The following is a 22,519-nucleotide window of genomic DNA, read 5'->3' on the forward strand; positions in this document are numbered from 1 at the left end:
GACAGCACAGTGGAAAATTAGGTCTTACACACTTCTTCTTTTTTTTTTTAATATTTTATTAGTTGTTGATGGACCTTTATTTATTTATATGTGGTGCTGAGAATCGATCCCAGTGCTTCACACATGCTAGGCAAGCACTCGACCATGGAGCCACAACCGCAGCCCTCACTTATTCTTAATTCTGTTCGTTCTACTCCAAAAAACCTACTTACACAGGAATTTTTCATAAATGAGTTTAAAAAAAACCTTTTTCTTTTTCACCATCATATTCACAACTTAATTATAATGAAACATTTGTCTTCCAGTAATTACAACAATAAAACATGCTTATTTAAAAAGTCAAACAATACAAAATTATATAAAATATGAAGTGAGAATTTTTAAAAATTCTAATATCAAAAATATACAGTATAGTTTCCTGAGTTTCAACAGCCACATAGTAAAATATACATATATGTATATATATTTTTTCTTCTTTTAAGAAAAAAAAATAAGATCAAACTATTGTACTGTTCTGAATCTACCTTTTGTCTGCTTACTCGTATTTTATGATCATCTGTCCAACATACAGGTGTCCTTAAGGCAGGACAAGCCTAGGGTTAAGAGTTCTACCACATACAGAACACTTTATATGAAAAAAAGAAAGAGGCAAAAGGACAAAGTAATTTGTTATAGAGGTTACTAAATATACTAAAATGTACACAGTGGCCAGTCCCAGCCCCCAAATTCAACAAATATTTCTGACCAAGGATGAATTTATAATGTCTCCAAGCTTCAGTCTCCTCATCACCTTATCAGATTTACTGTGGAAAACAATGAAATGAAATGTGTAAAGTGCAAAAGTACAATGTTGAGGATGCAGCAAATATTAAATAAATAATTGCAAAAAATAACTATTATTTTTATTTTTAGGAAAAGAATATCATAATATGTGAAAACATTTTGAAATGGGACAAGAATAGGGCCCAGAGGACCACACCTATAATCCCAGCAACTAGGGAGGCTCAGGCAGGAGGATCGCCAAGTTCAAGACCAGCCTCAGCAACTCAGTGAGGCCCAAAGCAACTTAGAGAGACTTTGCCTCAAAATAAAAAACGGTTGGGGACGTGGCTCAGTGGTAAAGGGATCTCTGGGTTCAATTCTCAGTACCAAAAAAAAAAAAAAAAACCCAAGTGGACAAGAACTTTATAAATGTAGTCTTCCATCAGAAATAAAAACAGAGGGCTGTGGATGTGGCTAAAGCGGTAGCGCGCTCGCCTGGCATGCGTGCGGCCCCGGGTTCGATCCTCAGCACCACATACCAACAAAGATGTTGTGTCCGCCGAGAACTAAAAAAAAATAAATATTAAAAAATTCTCTCTCTCTCTCTCTTTCAAAAAAAAAAAAGAAAGAAAAACAGAGCACAGGTAAAAAATAAGAAAGGGATCATATAATGGCACCTTGTCTTAAGCCATCCTCCCCTGGAAGTTTCTGAAAAAAAGAAGTCAGCATATTCTCAAAATGTGGCAGATACTGCTGCAAAGGCATAGAGACTTATCCTACTTGGTATAAACCAACCCCAAGGAAACTTTTAAAATGCAAAGAACTGAATTATTCATTCAGTGTAGTGGCCTTTGTCTGAAAATCTAACCCAGGAATAATGTGTATTGAAAAGATGTCTTTTCTGATAATGACAAAATATACCCCTTGAGGAAATCATATTGGCAGGCAAATTAATCAGGAAAAAATAACCTGGTCTTTGATGAGCTCCACTGCAGACTCCTCAAGATCCAACTCATAACACAGCCTCATGAAAACAGGTCCAAACTTATATTCCCCCAAAGTGACATTTCTGTTCTCTGTATGGTACCTGGTAATCAAAATGATTCAATAAGTCAAAAGGTGGGACACAGTAAAAAGGACAGATAACAGCATGGTATGCACTCTGCTAGGTGCTAAGGACACAATAAGGAATGAGATACTCCAATCTGGAAAGAGAAAAGTGGAGATTTGAACAAAATCAGAGAATCCTGGAGTGCAGAAATATGTCAGGCATTTTAAACAGACTCTACTGGAGGCCAACAAACACTGTGCAATAAAAGCAAGAGGAGAAAATGTACACTGCGATCATTCTCTAAATTAAGCATCAATGGAACTGATCTGAGAATAAGGCTAAATTAGGAAACAGCAGGGATCTGTCTCCTCAGAACTGGCCCCACCTACAAGAAAAGAAAGGTAAGGAGCAGGGTTGATGGTCTGGGCTCCTCCAAGCTGGCTTCATGCCCATACAGGACAGCAGACAACTGACACATTTCACAATTTATGGCGATCTCTGCTTTTATAAGCTCACTGAAACTGTGAATCAATAGTACAAGTTACTTACAATAACCCACCCTTCCTGCTGTAGACACTGTGAGGATAATCTGGTGAACATGTCAATGATTTTCATGATGTGAATGATTTTAAAATATGGAGGAAAGCTCTGACTTTACAAAAGAGAATATTTTTTACCCTATGCTGAAATAACTGAGGCAAGTAAGAGAGACATTATGGCTGGTCTATTCTAAACTTATGTACTGCCCAGGGACTATGTACTTTTGAAGATACACTTTATAATCCAACTTCAGAAGTTATAAATTATTCACTGCTTCATTATAACTCTTTTGAATTAAATTATGAAAAAACAAGAGCAAGTAGTGGTTAAGGAATTTAGACTCCAATTCCAAAATGCTGATTCAAATTCCAGCTCTTCTACTTACAAATTATGTAACCATGAGCAAATTAACAAAACCCTTCAGTGCCTCAGTTTCCTCATCTATAAAATGGAGAGAAGAGAACTCAACTCAAAATATTCTGTGAAGATTAAATGAGATAAGACTTGCTTATAGGACACAGGAAGTCCTTAGTATGTTAGCTTTTATACAACACACTGCATGCTGAGAAACACCTCTAAAATCTGTACTTCAGTACAGTCTCATATGAAACTTGTGCCAGATTAAAAACAACAGAAAGCAAAAACAAATGTTTTCCTGAGTTGACATTTACATTCAAAATGAAATTCAAGACAATAAAAGTGCTAGAAAGTCACTGAGATAATGAACTGCCACTTGACAAGAAATTTTCAAGTAAGAGGATGTAAAATCCCTCCACAAACCAAATTTCAGCATTTGGTCAAGACTATAAGGGGATTAAGTTACTCCCCATTTGTGGCTTTATTAAAAGATAAAAAACATAATATTTATTTATGTTTCAGCTCATGACCCCCTTTCCCATCTTCCCACTTGTCCAGCTATCTACAGAGGGAAAGGCCAACTGGGTAGAACTATTTGCATCAATAAAGAATTGAGAGTCATATATTGAATGTTTATGATGAAAATAAGAGTGGAAAGAGTGTTTAGAATTTTTAACCCATTTTGCTACTCTTACGAACATCTGTTGGCTTTAGGTAGTAAAAGGAGGAGTGAGATGGGAAATTGCCAGAAGGTCTCCAATCATTAAACACCATGAAATTTGAGTATGCAACTGTAAATCAGCCTAATCTTTTCGTAAAAACATTATGACATTTTATATTGACAAACTTTAACAAGTCCCTACTGTCTGCTGTGGTTTGGATTTGGTTTGTTCCCCAGGGGTCTGTGTGGTGGAAGCTTGCTCTCAGGGCGACAACAATGAGGTATATGTATTATTTTAGAGGTGGGGGCCTAATGGAAGGTCCTTAAGTCAACTGAGAATGCTGCAAGGAATTAAGGTGGGTCTTGACCTGTTGGTAGTTCTTGAGAGATAGTTGTTACAAAAAGCCAAAAGTGGCTCCACCTATTCTCTGACTTCCCACATGCAGATGTGATCACATGGTTCTCATATTCTCCCAATGCTGCCATCAACTACATGGCACCATCAAGAGAAATGAGGTAATGCCAGTGCCATGAGCTAAATAAAACACTTTTTTCATAAGTAACCTGTCTCTAGTGTTTTATTATAGTGATGGAAAGCTGCCTAATACACTCTCTGATCTCCCTCACCCCAAAAAAGAAACAAAGAATTAGTTTTATGCAGAATTGCTCATCAGGGCTTTATGTATACTAGTGAAAAACTAGAAACAATTTATATGTTCAATATATAGAGGGGACATAGTTATTTAAGGTAGTTAATTTGTAATGGAGTATTATATTGTCATCAAAAGGTATAAGGTTTCCTGGGTGCTGGGCAATATGGCACACAACCACAATCCCAGCAACTTGGGAGGGTGAGGCAGGAGGATTCCAAGTTCAAAGCCAACCTCAGCATCCTAGCAAGAAAGATCCAGTCTTCACAAAAAAGTATAGGTGGTGGCAGCAGCTGAGAATGTACTCAATGGCAAAGCACCCCTGGGTTCAATCCCTAGTACCACCACCAAAAAATATACATATACATATATATATATATATATATATATATATATATATATATATATATATATATATAAAAGATGCTTTCTGAATATATGTTAATAAAGGAAAATTATGCTATAACATTATTTAGAAAATAAAATATCATTACATATATAATAATAATTATATCTATATAAAATAAAACTTACCAAAACATAACTCTTTGTATAGAAAAAAAATCTGTATAAAAATACTCCCAGTAGCTTCTTAGATTAATAGATGGTGGTCATCAGTTTCTTCCCTCCCTGTATGTGCATGCTGCTCCATCCATCCAGAGGGGGGATCCATTTCCCCTCACTTTGACTTTGTGAGCCAGTGCCACTCAAATTAGATTAAAGATTGGTGAGGCATTTCAGGAGAGCACATGTGGCCACATGGAGGTAGCAGAAATTCAAGTGAAGCCTTCTTGAACCCTCCAGCACCTTCTAATATGGGAAGCTCTACTAATAAATCAGAAAAGTCAAACAGGTCTAAGGAGGAAGCAGAACAGCTAGGAGTCCACTGAACTGATCGAAGAAAGAAACACTGAAGCCTGCACTGATATCAGTACTACAGAGTGAGCAAGAACTGGGATTTCTTATTCCATCCGGGAAATGAGGGAAATCAGACTAAGGGAAAAATGCTCCAAAATATTTGTCCTGTATGACAGGTCAATTAGATAGAAGACACAGGAAGAGAAATAAGTTTGTGTACGTTAAGAGGGTAGGGAAGTGGAATCAGTGATTAGATTGATGATTTCTTTGTCCATGAATTACTGTAGCCTGTCTCAGCCCCTGGCATGTAGTACAAACCCAGTAAGTGTTCATTCAATGAATAAATGACAGTGTCTGGGGTTTAAGGCAAGGCATTTGGACAAGATTTGGAAAGAATCAATGTAGAGGTGATAGTTGAAATCAATGTAGAGGTGGGTGAAGTTGCTCTGGGAAAGGAACAGAATAAGAAGAAAGAAAGGCTGAAGGAATTCTAAAGAAATGCCTCACCTGTACATGACATTTTTAGCCAGCTCCACATCATCCCGGGTCTGACACAAATGAAGCAAAGTTCTCAACTCGTCCTTCAAGATGAGTTTGTTCTGGGTCAATTTCTCTTCCAAGTTTCTAAAATAGGTTTCTGGAAGAAAGCACAGGATGTGGCCATCACTCAGGCTAAGACTGTAAGGGGGTTGACCTCAGGGAAAAGGGGAAGCTCACTGCAAAGGGGCACTGAAAGGGGTTGCTGGGCATACAGCTCCCCTCACTGATTCCTCTAGAGCACCAAGTGTCATGTGTCCCTAAAGCAAACCTGTGACATAGGGTTACTGGCCCACGCCCCACTCAAAACTTTCTACAACAGAACTTCTACGAGTGGGAGTACACAGAAAGGCATTTTTGATTCCCTGGGAGATCCTCAGGTATGCCAACTTTTGAGAACAACTGTCCCAGAGTCTTACCCAAATAACCTAATCTACAGGAAGCTTACAAGAAGAAAACATAATCAGATACCCAAATCATCAATTAGCAGGGCACCAAACAGGAAAATGAAAATGTGATCTGAACATGGGTTTATCCATGATGTTGACTTCATGTTTCTTTTATCTGGCTCATTTTCACTTTTCTTTCATTCCTCTTGGTTTCTCTTTACTCAGTTCTTAGAAAGCATGCCACAGTACTATATAACTTTTTTAAAAATTCCACTAGTGAGCATTTAGTGACAGAAGCACTTCAAGGTCATCACAGTCTAGCTTTGTTCCCTATCTTTGTGTCTACTCAACTATAGGAACAAACACCAAAAGGAAGCACTGCTTCTTGGCATTAGGAAGGGACTACATTATCACTAAATGTGCGGTGGGATGCAAGGCAGGAACCAAGCAAGCATCTGCTTTCCAGGGCTGTTCTCACATTGGAAGCTGCCAAGAAATATCTACAATTTGTTCCAAGGCCCAGAGCTTTGAAGGAATGCTGCTGGAAGTGGCACAATATATATTAAAATACAAAAACTAGAAGTTGATTTATAAGAAGACACACTTGGTTTGACATAATGCAAAGGATCTTCTAATCTATTTGTAGAGCCATACAGTGGTTAAAGGTTTTAGAGCCCAGAACCTGGGCTCTGCCATTTGCATGCTCTGGAGGAGACCTTTGTACAGAGACTATATTATTTGTGTATAAAGTGAGATCTCATGGGCTACATGGTATGTCTGAAAACACTTAACACCATATAATAGCTGCTAGTAAGTAGTAATATTACTGACCTCATTTTCACTCTGCCTCCTGTTAGATCTAAGAGGATTTAGTCTATTAAATATTTCTAAGCAATTTCCAATATGAAACATCTCAAAAGGATAGTTTTACATGTTGAACCTCCTAATCCCTCTTAACAAATCTTAAGAATCCACAATGTCAAAAGATGTATGTTGTATATTAAAAACAAATCAATCAGCATTTAATGGCTTATCATATATTTATATTCAGAGTCATCCTTTGAGAATGGTTCCTGCACTCAAAGAGCTTAAAGCCTATTCAGGAAGGCAAAATATATTTATACAAAGCTATCTGAAAACAATGATGGAAGAGGGACATGTGAAGGACTATAAACACAATAGGACAGAAGAGTCCTATCACGAGAGCTATAATGACTCAGTGTGGCAGGACAGACCAGATTTGGTGGAATTGGACAGATACCAGTAGGGACTGAGTAGAGCTGGAGAAACAAAGCAGGGGGTCATTCTGGGTACGGGAATCAGCAAGAGTAACAGCACAGAATTGGGGGTAAAAGCATTATGGGAAGAAGAGCAGTGACCAGATGAATAAGAAGCTACACTGGACACCAGAGAGGGTCAGGTCCATTATGGCAGGGATAGAAGCCGTCGGGTAAGGAGGCATATGATATGGTATACAACATAGTGCAGTTGTGGGTTCTCAAAATGGAAGAACTGCTGACAGGAGTTTAAAAATGCCAATTTGACAATGGAGTATGTTGGCACTAATTAGATTATCTTTCAGGACATGTGAACCACTGTCAGTTTTATAAGTCTATAACAATTGGAAACAACAACTAGATAATGATATGGGGCCCTGACTATAAACCTCAATAGGTCAAAAATACCTGGGGCAAAAAGAAGTCTAGATTATTCAGTATAATGAACTGGAGATAAACACATTATATCGCACTTTTTAAGTCTTATTTTTGTATTACATACAAAATTGGGTGGTGTTACATAGCAGTATCACTAGTGAAGCAGTGGGGGATGACTGATTTCTAAAGGAACAGCTGGGAAGGAATGAAAGCAAGAAGTGTTACTTGGGTGCTCACAATCATTTCCCAGTGAGAAGGAGAGCTGGGATTATAGCTGGAAAAGTCAATAGAGACAAATTAGAGTTATTACAAAAGAGGAATGTCTTGGAAATATTCATAAAGGAGTTTGAAGTACCAGGATAAACTCTCTGTTGGAGGGAAGAACAAAATTTCTCAAATGTTGAAAGGAAATAAACCTAAGATAGTGGTATTCTTGTGTTTTTAGCTTTTGTTACCAGCAATTGAACTCAGTGCTTAACCACTGAGTCACATTCCCAGCCCTTTCTTTTTATTTTATTTAGAAACAGGTCTCACTGAGTTGCTTAGTGCCTCACTATTGCTGAGGCTGGCTTTGAACTCAGAATTGTCCTGCTTCATCCTCCCAAACTGCTGGGATTACAGGCATGTGCCACCACGCCCAGCATGTTTTTAGCTTTTTAATAAAAAAATTTTAAGCTCACCCAAAAGTAGAGAAAAATTACCATCATCCAACCTCAACAATTATCAATATGCTACAAATTTTTTCCCTCTACACTGCCCCCAAACACACTGGACTTTTAAAACTCCAGGTTTTATACAAATTCCTCCTGTTCTTTAAAAAACCCTTGATCCTACTGACTTAAAAAATATCAAAATGAGCTAGACTCAATGAATGGTGCATACCTGTAAACCCAGTAACCTGGAAGGCTGAGGCAGGAGGATCACAAGTTCAAGGCCAGCCTCAGCAAACTGGCAAGGCCCTAAGCAACTTAGTGAGACCCCGTCTCAAAATAAAAAGTAAAAAGGGTTGGGGATGTGGCTCAGTGCTTAAGCATCCCTGATTTCAATTCCCAGTATCAAATAGCACTGTTTTATTTCATTCACATGTCTATGTGATTAAATATATTTTTCACTGAAAGCTACATAAAAGTTTGACAGCCGGTCATCTGGAGTTCTTATATATATGTGTGTATATGCATGTGGCGCCTTTCTATTTGCATCTCTTCTTGGATTCTGGGACAAGAGATAAGAGGAAAGCCGTAGACTTTGTAGTAGTAGAGTGTGAAATGAAAGGTGAATCTAAGGGTAGTCTAGGAAGCTAAGAAGAAATGTTATCAACTTTTTCTATGAGATTGAAGGTCACCAAAGCAAAGAATGAATAGAGACAAAGAGGAAACTGAAATGACAGATAAAAGAATTAACAAAATAAATTCTATTTACCTTTGGTGTCAGGAAGATTATATGCAATAGCCAACTTCTTATGTTGAAATTCTTTTAATTTCATGATATTATCTGTAAGTAGATATCTTTTAGCTAAAAAATTAGGGGGAAAAAAGTTACATCATTTTTACTGCTTTACACTTAGCAAATAACATAAGTAGAGTCTGATCTAATGATCTGATCTTATTGTTATCTATTATAATACGACATAAACTTGGTAGGGAAAAATATCTCGAAACAACCAGCAAACGACAGTACTCAGTAAAATAAATTTTGTGTGTGAAAGGAGCTAGTTATTAACTGTGTATGAGGACTGGTTGACAGGAAGCTGAGATTTGAAGGACAAAATAGTTGTTTGCCATGTGGTTTAAGGGTAACAGACATTTTTTTTTAAGCTGTCATTTAAATGTAAAACAAGCATATTGTGTTTTGTTTATCTGGGAGCATATAGTAGAGTGGAAAAAGCTATTATACAACCACTGAAACTTCTAGTTTTGTCCTTTGTGAAATAAAAGGATTATGGCCTTTCAGATCTGGACTCTATCCTCAAGATAAATCATCATAACAGCTTAATAATCTGAGAAATATCCATACTTTGGAATTCTCGGCTGTGCATGATATAAAATGGATGAAGAATGGCAAAGTACCCAATAAAAGAATTCTGTGTACTGCTAATATTTATGAAAAGGCAGTCCATGGCATGATTGGGAGGTCTCCACTGTTAACCTAGTTCAAATCTTGCCTCTACCAGTTCCCTGTGACCTTGGGCAAATGACTTTAACATTGTAGTGTTCCCTCCTCTGTAAACAGAGGTTTTCTCCCACTCTGAGGAGGTAAACCTCTCCCATTGGGTGTTTGGAGGAAAGGAGTTATTACATGTAAAATGCATTAGAAAAAGTGCTAAGTATATTTATCATCACTCACTAGCATTCTCAGGTTTAATCATTGGTAAGGTGGTAAGGATAGTCTTGAGAACGAGGAAACCCTTTCAAGGTCTTTTTATTTGTAGCAGCAGAGCTCAGAGTCCAAACTAAGATCTTCCCTCCTAAACCCTGCCCAAAGGGTGAGGAGTGTCCCGGGAGAGCAAGTCGCCCCCTGCAGTCCTCCTTCCGTTTCCACGCACTGGGGGCTTTCACGACCCTCAGGGGTCACTGTCATACCCACGTGCGACTGGAGGGCAAGGGCGCGCTCCCAGACCGATGAGCGATTCTCCAACGAGAAGCCTGCCAAGGCTTAACACTCCCTTCCTTTCCATCCCCTCCCCTCCTTCCAAGGCCTGATGCCGCGGATACCTCCGAGTGGGCACCGGCAGCAGTTGGAGCCTGCGGCTTCCACCCCGGGATAAAAAGAAGTCCGTGTCGTTTGCTGCAGAGCTCGTTCCAAGGACCGAAATGCAGCCATATTGTCCCGGGCCGCACCACCTGTGAGAGCTGGGGGCGGGGGACGGATCGCCAGAAAGCTCAGAACGGGATTCATCCAATCTCTGAGCCCACAGGGAGGACTGTGTCCCGCCCCTTCCCTGCCTACAGCCCCCGGCCGGCCCTCCTCATGGTACGCTCCAAGATGGCGGCCCCCATGGTGCGGCGCTGGCTGCTTCTGGCTCGGAAAGTTCCTCTGCCTCACCTCTCCCCTGCAGGTTGGTGACTGCTGCCCTGGTGGGGCTTCTTCATTAGGCCCCTGATTATTCCATTCCTTGAATGAAAGAAGCGACAAGCTTTCCAGAAGAGGGCAAATGCTTTGGGGAGCTGGTTGCTAGAGAAGCCATTCGGGGTGTGTGTTAGCGCAGAAAGGAGAGGTAGTCTCTGACCCATCTCCTTCCTTAAAATAGTAGTATCTGCCAGGTCAAAGGTGTGAGAAGCAGAGGAACGTTATGGCATGAGAGATTTTGCGTATGATTGTCAGATTTGTGTGTTAGGGTGGTCGTCTTTTTGCCCACCGTGAAAAGGTGTAATACGTCCACCCCCCTGATCGGTTTTGAAATTTTGGTCCTTGAAAGTGTTTCAAAATTAAATGGAGAAAACATTTCTTTTTTGTAGTGGATAGTTATTTTAGAGACTATTATTGCCCAAGCAATATTATCTGAGAGTAAGCAGGTTCAAGACAGTTTTCTCCCACTGAGGTTTCCCAGGAGAGGCATCAGGTAAATGTTTTCCTTACCATCTCGCCTTTCCAGACCCCTGGTCTTCACTTTGCATAAGATTTTTGCAGTATTTATCTCACTTTAACCTAATGACCCTTGGACACAATTCTTGAACCTTTCTTTGCTATAGTTTTCTAGGTGCAGATAACAAATGCTAACAATTATTTGTAAAATACTTTGAATCTGATGAGGAAAACTGGGGGAAAGTTTTTAAGGATTTACAGAAGTCAAGTTTACAATGATTTCAACCAAATAATCTTGATAGATGTGCATGATTACTTGATTAAAATGCAATAATCATACTTAGTGTTTCCAGAGGCTTTTATCTTCTTTTCAACCAATTCCCTTAGCCCCTATTAAAAAAGAGGAAACATTTTAGCGCACTCTGGCTCACTCTTAAGGAACAACCATTAAATATCAACACAATTTAATGCCATACATTTGGCAAAATTGGTATGCATAAGTATTAGCCATTCTAACAAAGAAATGGAAATTAGGGTGAATTGAGAGACTTTCCAGATGGCATTTTGGATTTAGTGTAAACTGTTGAGCTTCTGGCAAGTTATACTTGTGCTATTCCAACATGGTAGTTATTAGCATGGGTCGCTATTTAAATTTGAAATAAACATAAATAGAATGAAAATTTCAGTTGTATCCTGCGTGACACTACTTGTTATTTTAAGTGCTCAGAGAACGGATGTGGCTCTTGGCTACTATTTTGGATAACTTAGAATTGAACCTTTTCATCATTGAGAAAGTTATATTGAACAAGCACTGGGTTGGACATAGATGAAAGTAGTCTCGAAGTCAAGAACTGAAAGCTATAAGGGAGGTGATATAATAGAGTAGTTCAACACAGACCACTTGGAATTTGGAAATTCTGATAAGGAGCTAGATTTATGGCAAAATTGAAGCATTTGCTCCATTACAGAAGAAGAGAGGAAAAATATTTTGAACAAATTCATGACACAGATTTGCAACACTGACACTTCTATCTGTTTTTCTTACAATCATATGGAGGAGTACAACTAAAATGATCAAGAGAATGAAAAGAAATTTAACTGACATGAAACCCAAAAAGAAAATGACATTTATCAAGAGCCTAGAGGAAAGAAACCTACTGGGCATCATTACATAGTTGACATTAAAACATTAATAATGCACTCAAACTACTGAGAGAGGCATTGTTTTCCCACCCTGCATAGAAAGAGGGAAAGAGGCTCAGAGATAACATGTACTTTGCCCAGTTTTTCATAGCATTTATTATTAACAAGGCAAGGATTTAGAGTTACCTTTGACTCTAAGGCTCATCTGTTCCCATAATCACACTACTTCCCACTAAATAGGGAGAAATGTTTGGAGACATTTGATTATTTTTGGAGCCAGTCAGTTTTCATCAAACTTTGACATTTTGGTCCTTGAAAGTGTTTCAGAATTAAATGGAGAAAACATTTCTTTTAGTAGTGGTGAGACTATTATTGTCCAAGCAATATTATCTGAAGGTAAGCAGGTTTAAGAAAACTTTGTATATACTTTTAGATGGTATATTCAGAGTAGGATCGAATAGGTTTACAAACCTAGAACTATAAGGCTGGTATCTGTCCCTTTGCTAATTCAACTGTGATCTGAGGAATACCTTCATCATCATTACCTAGGAACTTATTTAGAAATGTGGAATCTGTTCCTGCTCTGAACCTGCATTTTAACAAAAATTGATATGCATACTAAGATTTGAGAATCTGATCTAGATAGTCCACTTGGCTGTTGTCCACTCTGATCAATGTTCTTTCCCTGATTTTGTAGAAATGCTTTGGTTGTAACATTAATATATAGACCTTCAATTCATGCACAGAAATGGAAAGAATTACAAATGCTGTCATTTACAAAGTATTTCAGAAAGATGAAAATCTTGCTTTTAAAATCTTAACAGAAAACGTGTTCTATTGCTTCTGTAGCAAATTAACACAAATTTGGTGGCTTAAAATAGCACAGATTTATCTTAGTATTCTTTGGGTCAACTGTCTGACCTGGGGTCTTATCATACTAAAATTAGGAGATTGGACTGGATATGTTCCCTTTTGGAGTCTTTAGGGGAGAATCTTTTTCTTTGCTTTTTCCATATTCTAGAGACCTTTTCATCATTGAGAAAGTTATATTGAACAAGACCACTCACATTCCTTGGGTTACAATCCTCTTTCTACATTTTCAACGTGAGCAATGGCCAATCATTGTAAGGTCCTCACTTAACCATCCTTCACATATCACATTTACCAACAGACTCTTGTGATTACATTGAGCCTATCTGTATAATCTAGGACACTCTCCTATCTGATTAGCAATCTTAATTCCCCTCTACCATGTAACATATTTATAGGTTCTAGTAATGGGGCATGGACATCTTTGAGGGCTATTCTGCCAACCATACTTGGTAACTTATTCCCATGTTTGTCATTGGTTTGTATAGAGCAACTATAGAAATTGTCTATTTGCCAAAATTAAGTTCTTTATCCTTGTATTCATTTATTTTTGAAATGTTTGAAATCAGCCTCTACAATTTAGTGAGATCCTGTCTCAAAAAAAAAAAAAAAAAAGTTGGGGGAGGGTGTGTGTGCAGGGAATGTAGCTTAGTGGTACAGTGTCCCGGGCTTAATCCTTAGTCTCTCTCTCTCTCTCTCTCTCTCTCTCTCTCTCTCTCTCTCTCTCTCTCACACACACACACACACACACACACACACACACACACAAACATACAAAAACATATAAACATACACACATACCTTGGGGGGAGCCTGGGTTTATCTTTTGTAAAGTTATTAGTCCTAATTCATTTTTGTTCTAGTTTGTTCATTTCTCTTGAACAATTGCACACAGAGGGTGTTCTGGCAGTTCTCAAGTCTTCTTTCCATTACCTCTCCAGCTTTGTATTTCCCAATACAGAAAACACTTGAGCAGTGGTCTAAATAATTGTCTTTTCTGTCTCCAGAAAAGGAGCCTTCCATAGAAGGGTGGTTTCTTATGCTAGAATGAAGATGTAGAGAACAAATAAGAGATAATAATAATAAAAGTAAAGGGTAAACTACTGGTATCTTGAGTAAGTAGCTTAACAGCTCCCTCAGTTCATGTTCACATAGAGAAGGGCTGCCATTGTTCCCCACAGAATTGAGAGAGCCCTTACTGGTTTTAGAAATTGGCATTCAGTTTACATAAAAATGCTGTTATAAGTAATAAATGAATATCTGAAATGATGCTTTTGGTTCTGTGTCATGACTGTTAGAGCATATAGTGACCTTAGGTATCACCTAGTCTTGCTTGATTTGCAATGATAGAATCTGAAATTTTCTAATAGCTGGTAAAACTCAAACTAGAACTCAGATCTCCTTTCTCCTTAATTGGTGTACAACTCTACACCTAACATAATGCAAACAGCTTTTAATCATCCTTCTTGGGATGATTCCTAAATTTAGGAATATAACTAATAATTTATAATATTGTTTATGAGACGTGACTCAAAGTTATAAATATCTAATACTTTCATAAAATCCATTTGAAATGTGATCACTTAAATAGTTGTTATTTTTTTTAGAATGTCTTTGTGCCCCTTTTGAAACAGTCTTAAGAAACTTTTTCTTACTGTATATATCATTGTTTAAGTTTTAGGACTCAAATTTAGATATTCTAATAAAGATCTGATCTTTGCTTTAGATAAGAGAAGTATTGGATTGTGTACACATGGATGGATCTGGTTATTTTAGTTGGAGGATGGATAGAGAATATCTATTATTATGTTTAATTGGCCCATCCCATCTAGTTAACGTTTGGCTTATTGTCTGCTATGACCTACAGGTAATCATCAGCCATTCGTTCTATTTTGTTTTTCCTTTTTAAAAATAGGTTATTAAGATATAATACATATGATATACAATTCATCCATTTGAACTATAAAATTCAATGGTTTTTAATATATGCACACAGTTGTGCAGCCATTACAATCAATTTTAGGACAATTTTTATCATCTCAGAAAGAAATCCCAAGTTCATTATCAGCCATTTTTCATTTTCCTCCCATGATTTCCCAGTCTCCACTCCCAGCCTTCTACAACCAATAATCTATTTTCTATCTCTATAGTTTTGTCCATTTGGGGATTTCATAAAAATTGAATTATCATATGTGGTTTTTTGAGGCTGACATCTTTTTTACTTAGCATAATGTTTTGGAGGTCGTTCATTTCTAATTGCCAAATATTCCATTGTAAAGATATACCACATTTTTATGTTCATTTATTAACTGATGGATATTTCGGCTGTTTCCCATTTGTTGTCCATTATTCATGTACTGCTTATATGTACAAATTTTGTGTAGACCCAAGTGTTCATTTTTCTTCGTTATATCTACCTGGGAGTGGAAGTGATAGGTCATATGGTAACTCCATGTTAACAGTTTGAGGAACTGCCAAACTGTTTTCCAAAGCAGCTCCTCTACTTTACATTCTCACTGGCAATATATGAGGTTCTAGTTTCTCTGCATCTTCATGAGTATCAAAAAGCCATCATTGTCTGCTGTTTGATTATAGTCATCATTCTCCATGTGAAATGGCATCTCCAGGTGGTTTGGGTTGGTATTTCCCTACTGGCAAATGATGTTAAGCATCTTTCCATGTGTTTATTAGCTATTTATATGTGCATATTTATTTGTGCACACACATTCAGCCCTCCAGACTCACAGGTTCTGCATCTGTGGATTCAACCAACTGCAAATTGAAAATATGTTTTAGAATTTTCATCTGCACTAAACATGTAATTGTTCTTTTTTTCTTGTCATTATTCCTGAAATAATATAGTAAAACAACTATTTATATAGCATTTACATTGAATTAAGTATAATAAGTAATTTAGAGCTGATTTAACGTATATGGGGCAGGAGTATACCTAGGTTATATGCAAATTCTTAGCCATTTTGTCCCAAAGATTTGAGCATTGAAGAATTTTTATATCCACAGGGGATCTTGGAATTAATCCTCCAAAGACATCCAGGGATGACTCTGTATACATTTTATGGGGTTGTTTTATTTTTGAGCATGTCTATTTAAATCCTTTGCCAATCTTTCAGTTGACTTTGTCTTGTTTTGTTTTGAGTTGTAAGAGCTATTATATATTCTGGGTATAAGTCCCTTGTCAGATAAATGATTTGTAAATATTTTTTCCCATTCTTTGGATTTTTCTTTCACTTTCTTGAAACTGTCCGTTGAAACACAAAAGTTTTTAATTTTGATGAAACCACCATTCATTCTTTCTCATTCATTCCTTAAGCTCATGTTTATTGAGCAATGCCAGGCATTGTGCCAGGTACTGGAAATACAACTATGCCATCTTGTGTGTTTCCTTAAATTTGGCTTTTTGAGTTTCTCTTATTTATCACGAGGGTGCTGGGTCACTTATGCAAAATTTGGGTAAATTTGCTAATCCAAGTCGGAAATATTTTCAAGACTAATAATTTAGGAATTAAACACAGTTCAGCAGTGTTTTGAATTCAAAAGGAGTTCTAGGGCTCACCTGGGCCATAATTTTTAATGATAAGAAGTTTTCCTTGCCCTGTCAACATTTTGATCCATAAGATTATTGTAGATGATTTCAATTTTTCTGCATCTTTACTTGTTAGAAGATGAATGCATTTTGTAAACTGCAGTAGTTGTTTTTTTTTAAAGTTAATATTAAAATATATGACCTAGTGTTTGAAGATATGGCAAAGATAGTGTTTCATAGTATGGCTATATTAGATGAAATCATTGAGAAACCATACCTGTTGAGATCATTGCCTTTATTTCCTCAGGAAAAAGATGTCTGCTTTCTGCAGCATATGTGGACAGCCACAAATGGGAAGCAAGACAAAAAGAACATTGTCACCTCGGTAAGTACCTAGCTTGTGGCTGTTCTGCGTGTCATCTGCAGTCACTCCACATGTCTACCTTCATTTACTCATTTGATGTGTATATGAAATGATGCTTTATGATGCATATTTTAAGTCCTAAAAGACCTGTACATTTCTAATATTTCATGTTTGCCTGATGATTAGTCTCCTGAAGTGATAAAATGATTATTTTCTTTCTAACTTGTTCATTTTTATCATGCAGTTTTTATGCAGCCTGTCTCTATTTTATAGAATTTCACATTTCTTCCCTTTTTATTTTCAGTCTCTTCATTTTTCTTAACTCTTCTTATGGTCTTCAGAGCTGTTTTTGACTCTTTTTGTTACCAGGTAACAGGTTTGAAAACAAAGTTGGAATCATTTAGGGAAGATCATTGACCAACATCTTCTCAGAAAATAAGTTCCTAATTATACTTCCCTTGTTTCCTGTGAAATATTGTACAGAAAGCAACCTTTCTTGTATAAAATGCCAAAGCCTAAAAGAAATCACTGACTGTGTGCACATTTTAAAAATGTTCACACTTGAGCCTTTTGGTTCTGCTTGTCCTTTGGTACATATAACATCATCAAGACATTGGCAAAATCAATAGATGGATCATAATTTTATAAGACTGATGTAATTTTTTAATCAGTTCCAGTGCTGATCTAATATTTTCTCTCAGACTTCTTCCACTATTTGGGGGGAGTTATGTCAGATAAGAATAAAGTCTTCTTTTGTTTATGGATTTTTCCCATTAAGTGTGGGGGACACAGGTGTCAGTATTGATGACCTTATTGGGTGTTCCAAAATAATTTTATTCCTTGATGATGTGATTGCACAAGCAGAGTTAGATGTGAGCCCTGGAATGGGTGTATGGGGATGGGTTAGCCAAAGCAGAACTAGAAAGATCTGAGGATAAGTAATCCTAACCTCTCCTCAAGGAACTTACAGTCCGGTTCTGGCTGTAAGAGACCCAGCATAGCCTTTTTTATAACAAGTACTTTTTCTCTGGGGGAGTACTGGGGCTTGAACTCAGGGGTACTTGACCACTGAGCCACATCCCTAGCCCTATTTTGTATTTTATTTAGAGACAGGGTCTCACTGAGTTGCTTAGAATCTCTCTTTTGCTGAGGCTGTCTTTAAACTCACCATTCTCCTGCCTCAGCCTCCCAGGCTGCTGGGTTTACAGGCGTGCACCACCAAGCCCAGCATAACAAGCACTTTTAATACTCCTCTTTTATTATCTTGAAGTTAAGTTAAAAAATAATATAATCTACCTATTAATAATATTCTTAAAATCTATATCATTACTATGATCCAAAGAAGAAATAAAAGGGAAGTAACTTGCAACAAATGATGTGTATTTCAAAATATAAATAAATGCCTAGGCAAAACTACACTAAAAAGACAATGAAGTAGCTACATACCTGCACTTAAATGTAGAGTCACTGTGAACAATGATAGACAGAAACAGATGGGTACAAATGTGGTATGCTGGAGAATTCAAATACCAGGGTGGCATTATCATAATGACATAATTTTATTTACAAAATGAGTAACTTCAAAGGTCTGTCTTCATACAATTTATGTTGAAGTTGCATTTATAGAAAATATAACTTATTTTCAATAATGAAAAAAAAGCATTTTGTGCTTCTATGTAAAATGAAATTGGTTCTGTTAATTATAAACAGATTTTTTTTTCAGTAGTTATGACTACCTGCCTTACCACAGACATCATGGTATGTGGGGCAAAATTTTTTAATCTTTTATTTGGAAAAATTTCGAACTTAAAAATAATTGCAAAGAGCTCCTCTCTACCTTTTACCACCTTCACCTGTTACCACTTTGATCCATTTGCTTTTGCTTTCTCACTCTGTAGACATATAACACACATTTTTAAAATAATTTGAGAGTTTGTTTCATACATTACAGCCCTTTAGCCTGAATACTTTAGCATACATCATCTGACATAAGGATGTTGTTATATACCATAGCACTGTTATCAACTTCAGTAATTTTAATATTAATATAATAATTTAACCTTTTTATATCACTATTTTGTTAATTGACCTCAAAATGTTCTTTATCATATTTTTCCATATTATCATAGGATCCATTATAGGTTTACATTGCATTACATTGTCAAATTTTTTTAGTCTTTAAGCTGAAATGGTTTCATATCCTTTCTTTGTTTCTGATGACATTGTCATTTTTGTAAAATTCTCATTTCTTCTTTAAATAACATATTCTCTTTTGGGGTTTCTCTGTGCTTTACTCATTAGATTCCAGTTATGTTTCTTCATCCAGAATACTCTTAGTGATGTATCTCTATCAGAGCATCACATCTGGACACACCAGATATCCTAATGCCTTTACTAGGCTATGTTAACTTTAATCACTTAGTGAAGTGTCTGATTTTTTTCCACTGTAAAGTTAACTATCAGTGAGGAGCAAACATCCTGCTGCTTATCAAGTTTCCCCTTACATTTGGCATCCGTTTATGCTTCTGCCCTGGATCAGTCTATACTACAATGGTTGCAAAGTGATGATTTTCCAAATCCATCAGTTCCTTCATACTTACTTGTTAGCACTTGGTATTCTACTATAAGCAATATTCTTTCCTTCCTTCCTTCTGTCCCATTTCTTTCTCATTAATTAGTGGGATTTTAAAAAAATGATTATTGCCATCCTTAATTATTTTGGTGGTCCAGTTGTCCCAGAATTGGCCAATAAAAGTTTAAGTCCTCTCAAGCTGACTTCTGTATTCTCTTTTTATCTCTCAAAATTTCTTTCTCATTTAACAAGATGTTCCAGGTTCATCTTGTACCTTTCCTGCCCTAGGCCTGGACTCAACCTTTTGTTTGAGGAACTCTGGTTCCTTTTGGTGAGGAACGGCATTAGAAACCAGGATTTAATGTAATTTTTTACTTCTCATCCAAAGTAGTGGACAGGGATTGGAAAATATGGATGCATACACACATAAACCTGCCTGTGTGCACATCTGTATCTATATACATGCATGTATTTATATACATACATGTATTCTGTATCTACATACATACATGTATCTGTGCAGATACACATACATATATATATATTTTTAGAAACAGAGCTTGTGCCAGTACCATTTCATCTCTGTATGATTTTTCCTTGCCTTGCTCTAGTCTAAATTTGTATCTCTTCTATACTGAGTCCTGGTTCCTACCAGAGACAATGTTCTGATGTGTGGCACAGTCACAGCAAGTCACCTGCTTTCCCTGTCTTCTGTCCAGAAATTGCCAGCAATTCCTTCCAATCATTGTGACAGTAAAAAAAAAAAAAAAAATACCCCCACTTATACTGAAGTGCCCTAAAGGGCCTATACTATTCTAGTGACAACACCAATATAGCTTTACATAATTATATAGCAAAGATTGTTCTGATGTGTCATATGAATTATAAGGAAAGTGCTATGAGTATATATGAGGGAATGAAAAATACCAGGAAAGTTTTTTTTTTTGTTTTGTTTTTTTGGTACCAAGAATTGAACCACTTAACCACTGAGCCACATCCCCAGCCTTTTTTTTTTTTCAAACATTTTCCCAGGTTTAAAGGAAAGATTAGGAGACAAGGCCACTATATTTTGACATCTTGTTTGTTCTGTTATTTGGATACAAATCCAGGGGACTTTATTGCAGATACCTTAGTAAATAGAAGCTGTTTACCAAAGAATGAGCATAATCTGCAATGCATAAATATCACATGGAGGTGCATAAATATCACATGGAGGTAACTTTGTCTCCTCTCTGTTAAAACTAGTATTCTTGGAAAAGAGGTACAAGCTACCATATACTGAATACTTCTTGCCACTGTGGTAGTTGTTGGTCTGCCTAGAATACCCCCCTTTACACCCTAAATTCCTATCCAGTCAGAGCCTATTTTTCCCACTCTTAACAGTGCTTTGTCCCTTCCTTACCTAGTGTGATGTGAAGAGTTTGCACTTACTTATGAGGCAGACATCGCTCTGGCTTTGTAGCCCACTTCTGCAGCTTTCAGCTCTCACCCTCCATGTCTGAACCTCTAAATTTGGGATGATGGTAATTCCTGCTTGAGTGCCTGGCACATAGAAGATGCTCCAGAAGTACGTGGAATGAATGAGACCCCTTAGTTCCCTCGCTTTACCCCTAGATAAAATGTGTGAAGCAGTTTTGGAACTCAAGCTGCTTGGAAAAAAAAAAAAAAGAGACCTTTGGAGACAGTATTTTTTTTTTATCACTGTATAACAATGTAATTGTTATTACCTCTGTTAAAACAGACACGCTTTTCACTTATACGTGCCATTAGTACATGCTTCTCCCAACTTTTTATTTCCGTGTCTGGATGGGGGCTGTGAGCACTGCCGGTGTTGTGCCTGGGGGTGCATCCCTGCAAATTGGTCAGTAGATGGCAGTGTGGCGCCTTACGGGAAACCTGCATTGCTCATTGAGAGCCCAGCGTTGGACTTCCGGTGCACGCTAGATGAGAAACGTGCGCGAAAGCGCAGGGCCATGCGCGGCATGTGGAGCGCGGTGATTGGTCGCCGTAAGCCGAAGGGCCGTGAGGTGCTCTAGGCGGGCTCGCTGATTGGAGGAGTGAGGAGGGCCGATATGAGGCATTAGTTCCTGCAGTTCCTATTGGGAAGCATGTGTCCCTGAGGGCAGAGCGGGTGCCAGGGCGTGGTTCCCTCCACTGGGTGATTTTACCTCTGCTGTCCTTCCAAAAATTTTTCTTTTGCGGTGATTGCTATACTACCTGAGATTCTACAGTAGAGTCTTACTTTTGCATTAATGTGGAATTTGGTTTTTAAAAAATGCTTCTTTATTACAGTGTTCTATATGCATACTTAAATGTACACAAATCGTAACATATAGATTCTCACAAAGTGAGCAAACCTGTGTAAAAAATAGAAGGTTCTTACCCCTCCAGGGGCCCTTATAGCCCCTGCTTTTCAAAGGTAACCATTGTCCTGACTTACGACATCATAGTTTACTTTTTTTTTTTTTTAATGTTTTATAAAGGGAAATAGAAACATGAAAGTAGAGAGAATGATGGTCAGGAACCCCCTTTATCCATCACTTGGCTTCAACAATTATCAGCTCATAATCTTTTATTTTTCTCTCTACTTGGGTTTCCCCATCCTGATACTTTGGATTATTTTGAGGCAAATCCCAGGCAAAAAAATAATAATAATTGTGCCATAAATATACTGATACCTGTTTCTAAAAGTTAAGGACACTTTTTACTACTATTATCACACCTAAATTAGTGGTTGTTTAAATATTATCAAATATCCAGTTTTCCATTTCCCTGATATTCTTCTGGGTATGTATTTTTTAGCGGTTTGATTAAATCAGGATCCAAATAAGGTCCATACATTGTGGTTAGTAGATATGTCCCCTTCTCTTACCTCTTTTAAAACTTTATAGAAGCATAGAGAGAGTAGTTGAAACCCCCATGTACTATCACCAGCTTCAACGATTACCTGCTCATGCCCTTTCATTGGTAATTCACCTCCTTATCCAATTACTTTTTAACAAATCTTAATTATTCACTCTATGTGTTTTGATATATACCTCTAA

The 22,519-nt window shown here is 37.3% G+C and overlaps 2 protein-coding genes across 5 annotated transcripts in view; one reads left to right on the forward strand and one right to left on the reverse strand.

Moving 5' to 3' along the window:
* Ptcd2 (pentatricopeptide repeat domain 2) overlaps window positions 1–10,355 on the reverse strand; it is a 29,135-nt gene extending 18,780 nt beyond the window's left edge. The window contains exons 1-4 of one of the 4 annotated variants that reach the window (XM_005328963.5): window positions 10,172–10,355; window positions 8,880–8,972; window positions 5,387–5,516; window positions 1,732–1,849 (exon numbers count right to left, since the gene is read on the reverse strand). In XM_005328963.5, coding sequence (XP_005329020.2) covers window positions 1,732–1,849; window positions 5,387–5,516; window positions 8,880–8,972; window positions 10,172–10,355 — 525 coding nt within the window. The other 3 variants (XM_040271777.2, XM_013360205.4, XM_078043824.1) reach the window with 3 other exon arrangements.
* Window positions 10,356–22,519, forward strand: part of Mrps27 (mitochondrial ribosomal protein S27) — an 89,581-nt gene continuing 77,417 nt past the window's right edge. Inside the window, exons 1-2 of the mRNA XM_005328964.5 lie at window positions 10,356–10,515; window positions 16,847–16,924. Coding sequence (XP_005329021.3) covers window positions 10,428–10,515; window positions 16,847–16,924 — 166 coding nt within the window. The 5' untranslated portion in view covers window positions 10,356–10,427. The remainder of the gene's footprint in view (window positions 10,516–16,846; window positions 16,925–22,519) is intronic.

This window comes from Ictidomys tridecemlineatus, chromosome 1, assembly GCF_052094955.1.
Source record: "Ictidomys tridecemlineatus isolate mIctTri1 chromosome 1, mIctTri1.hap1, whole genome shotgun sequence".
Taxonomy (NCBI): domain Eukaryota; kingdom Metazoa; phylum Chordata; class Mammalia; order Rodentia; family Sciuridae; genus Ictidomys; species Ictidomys tridecemlineatus.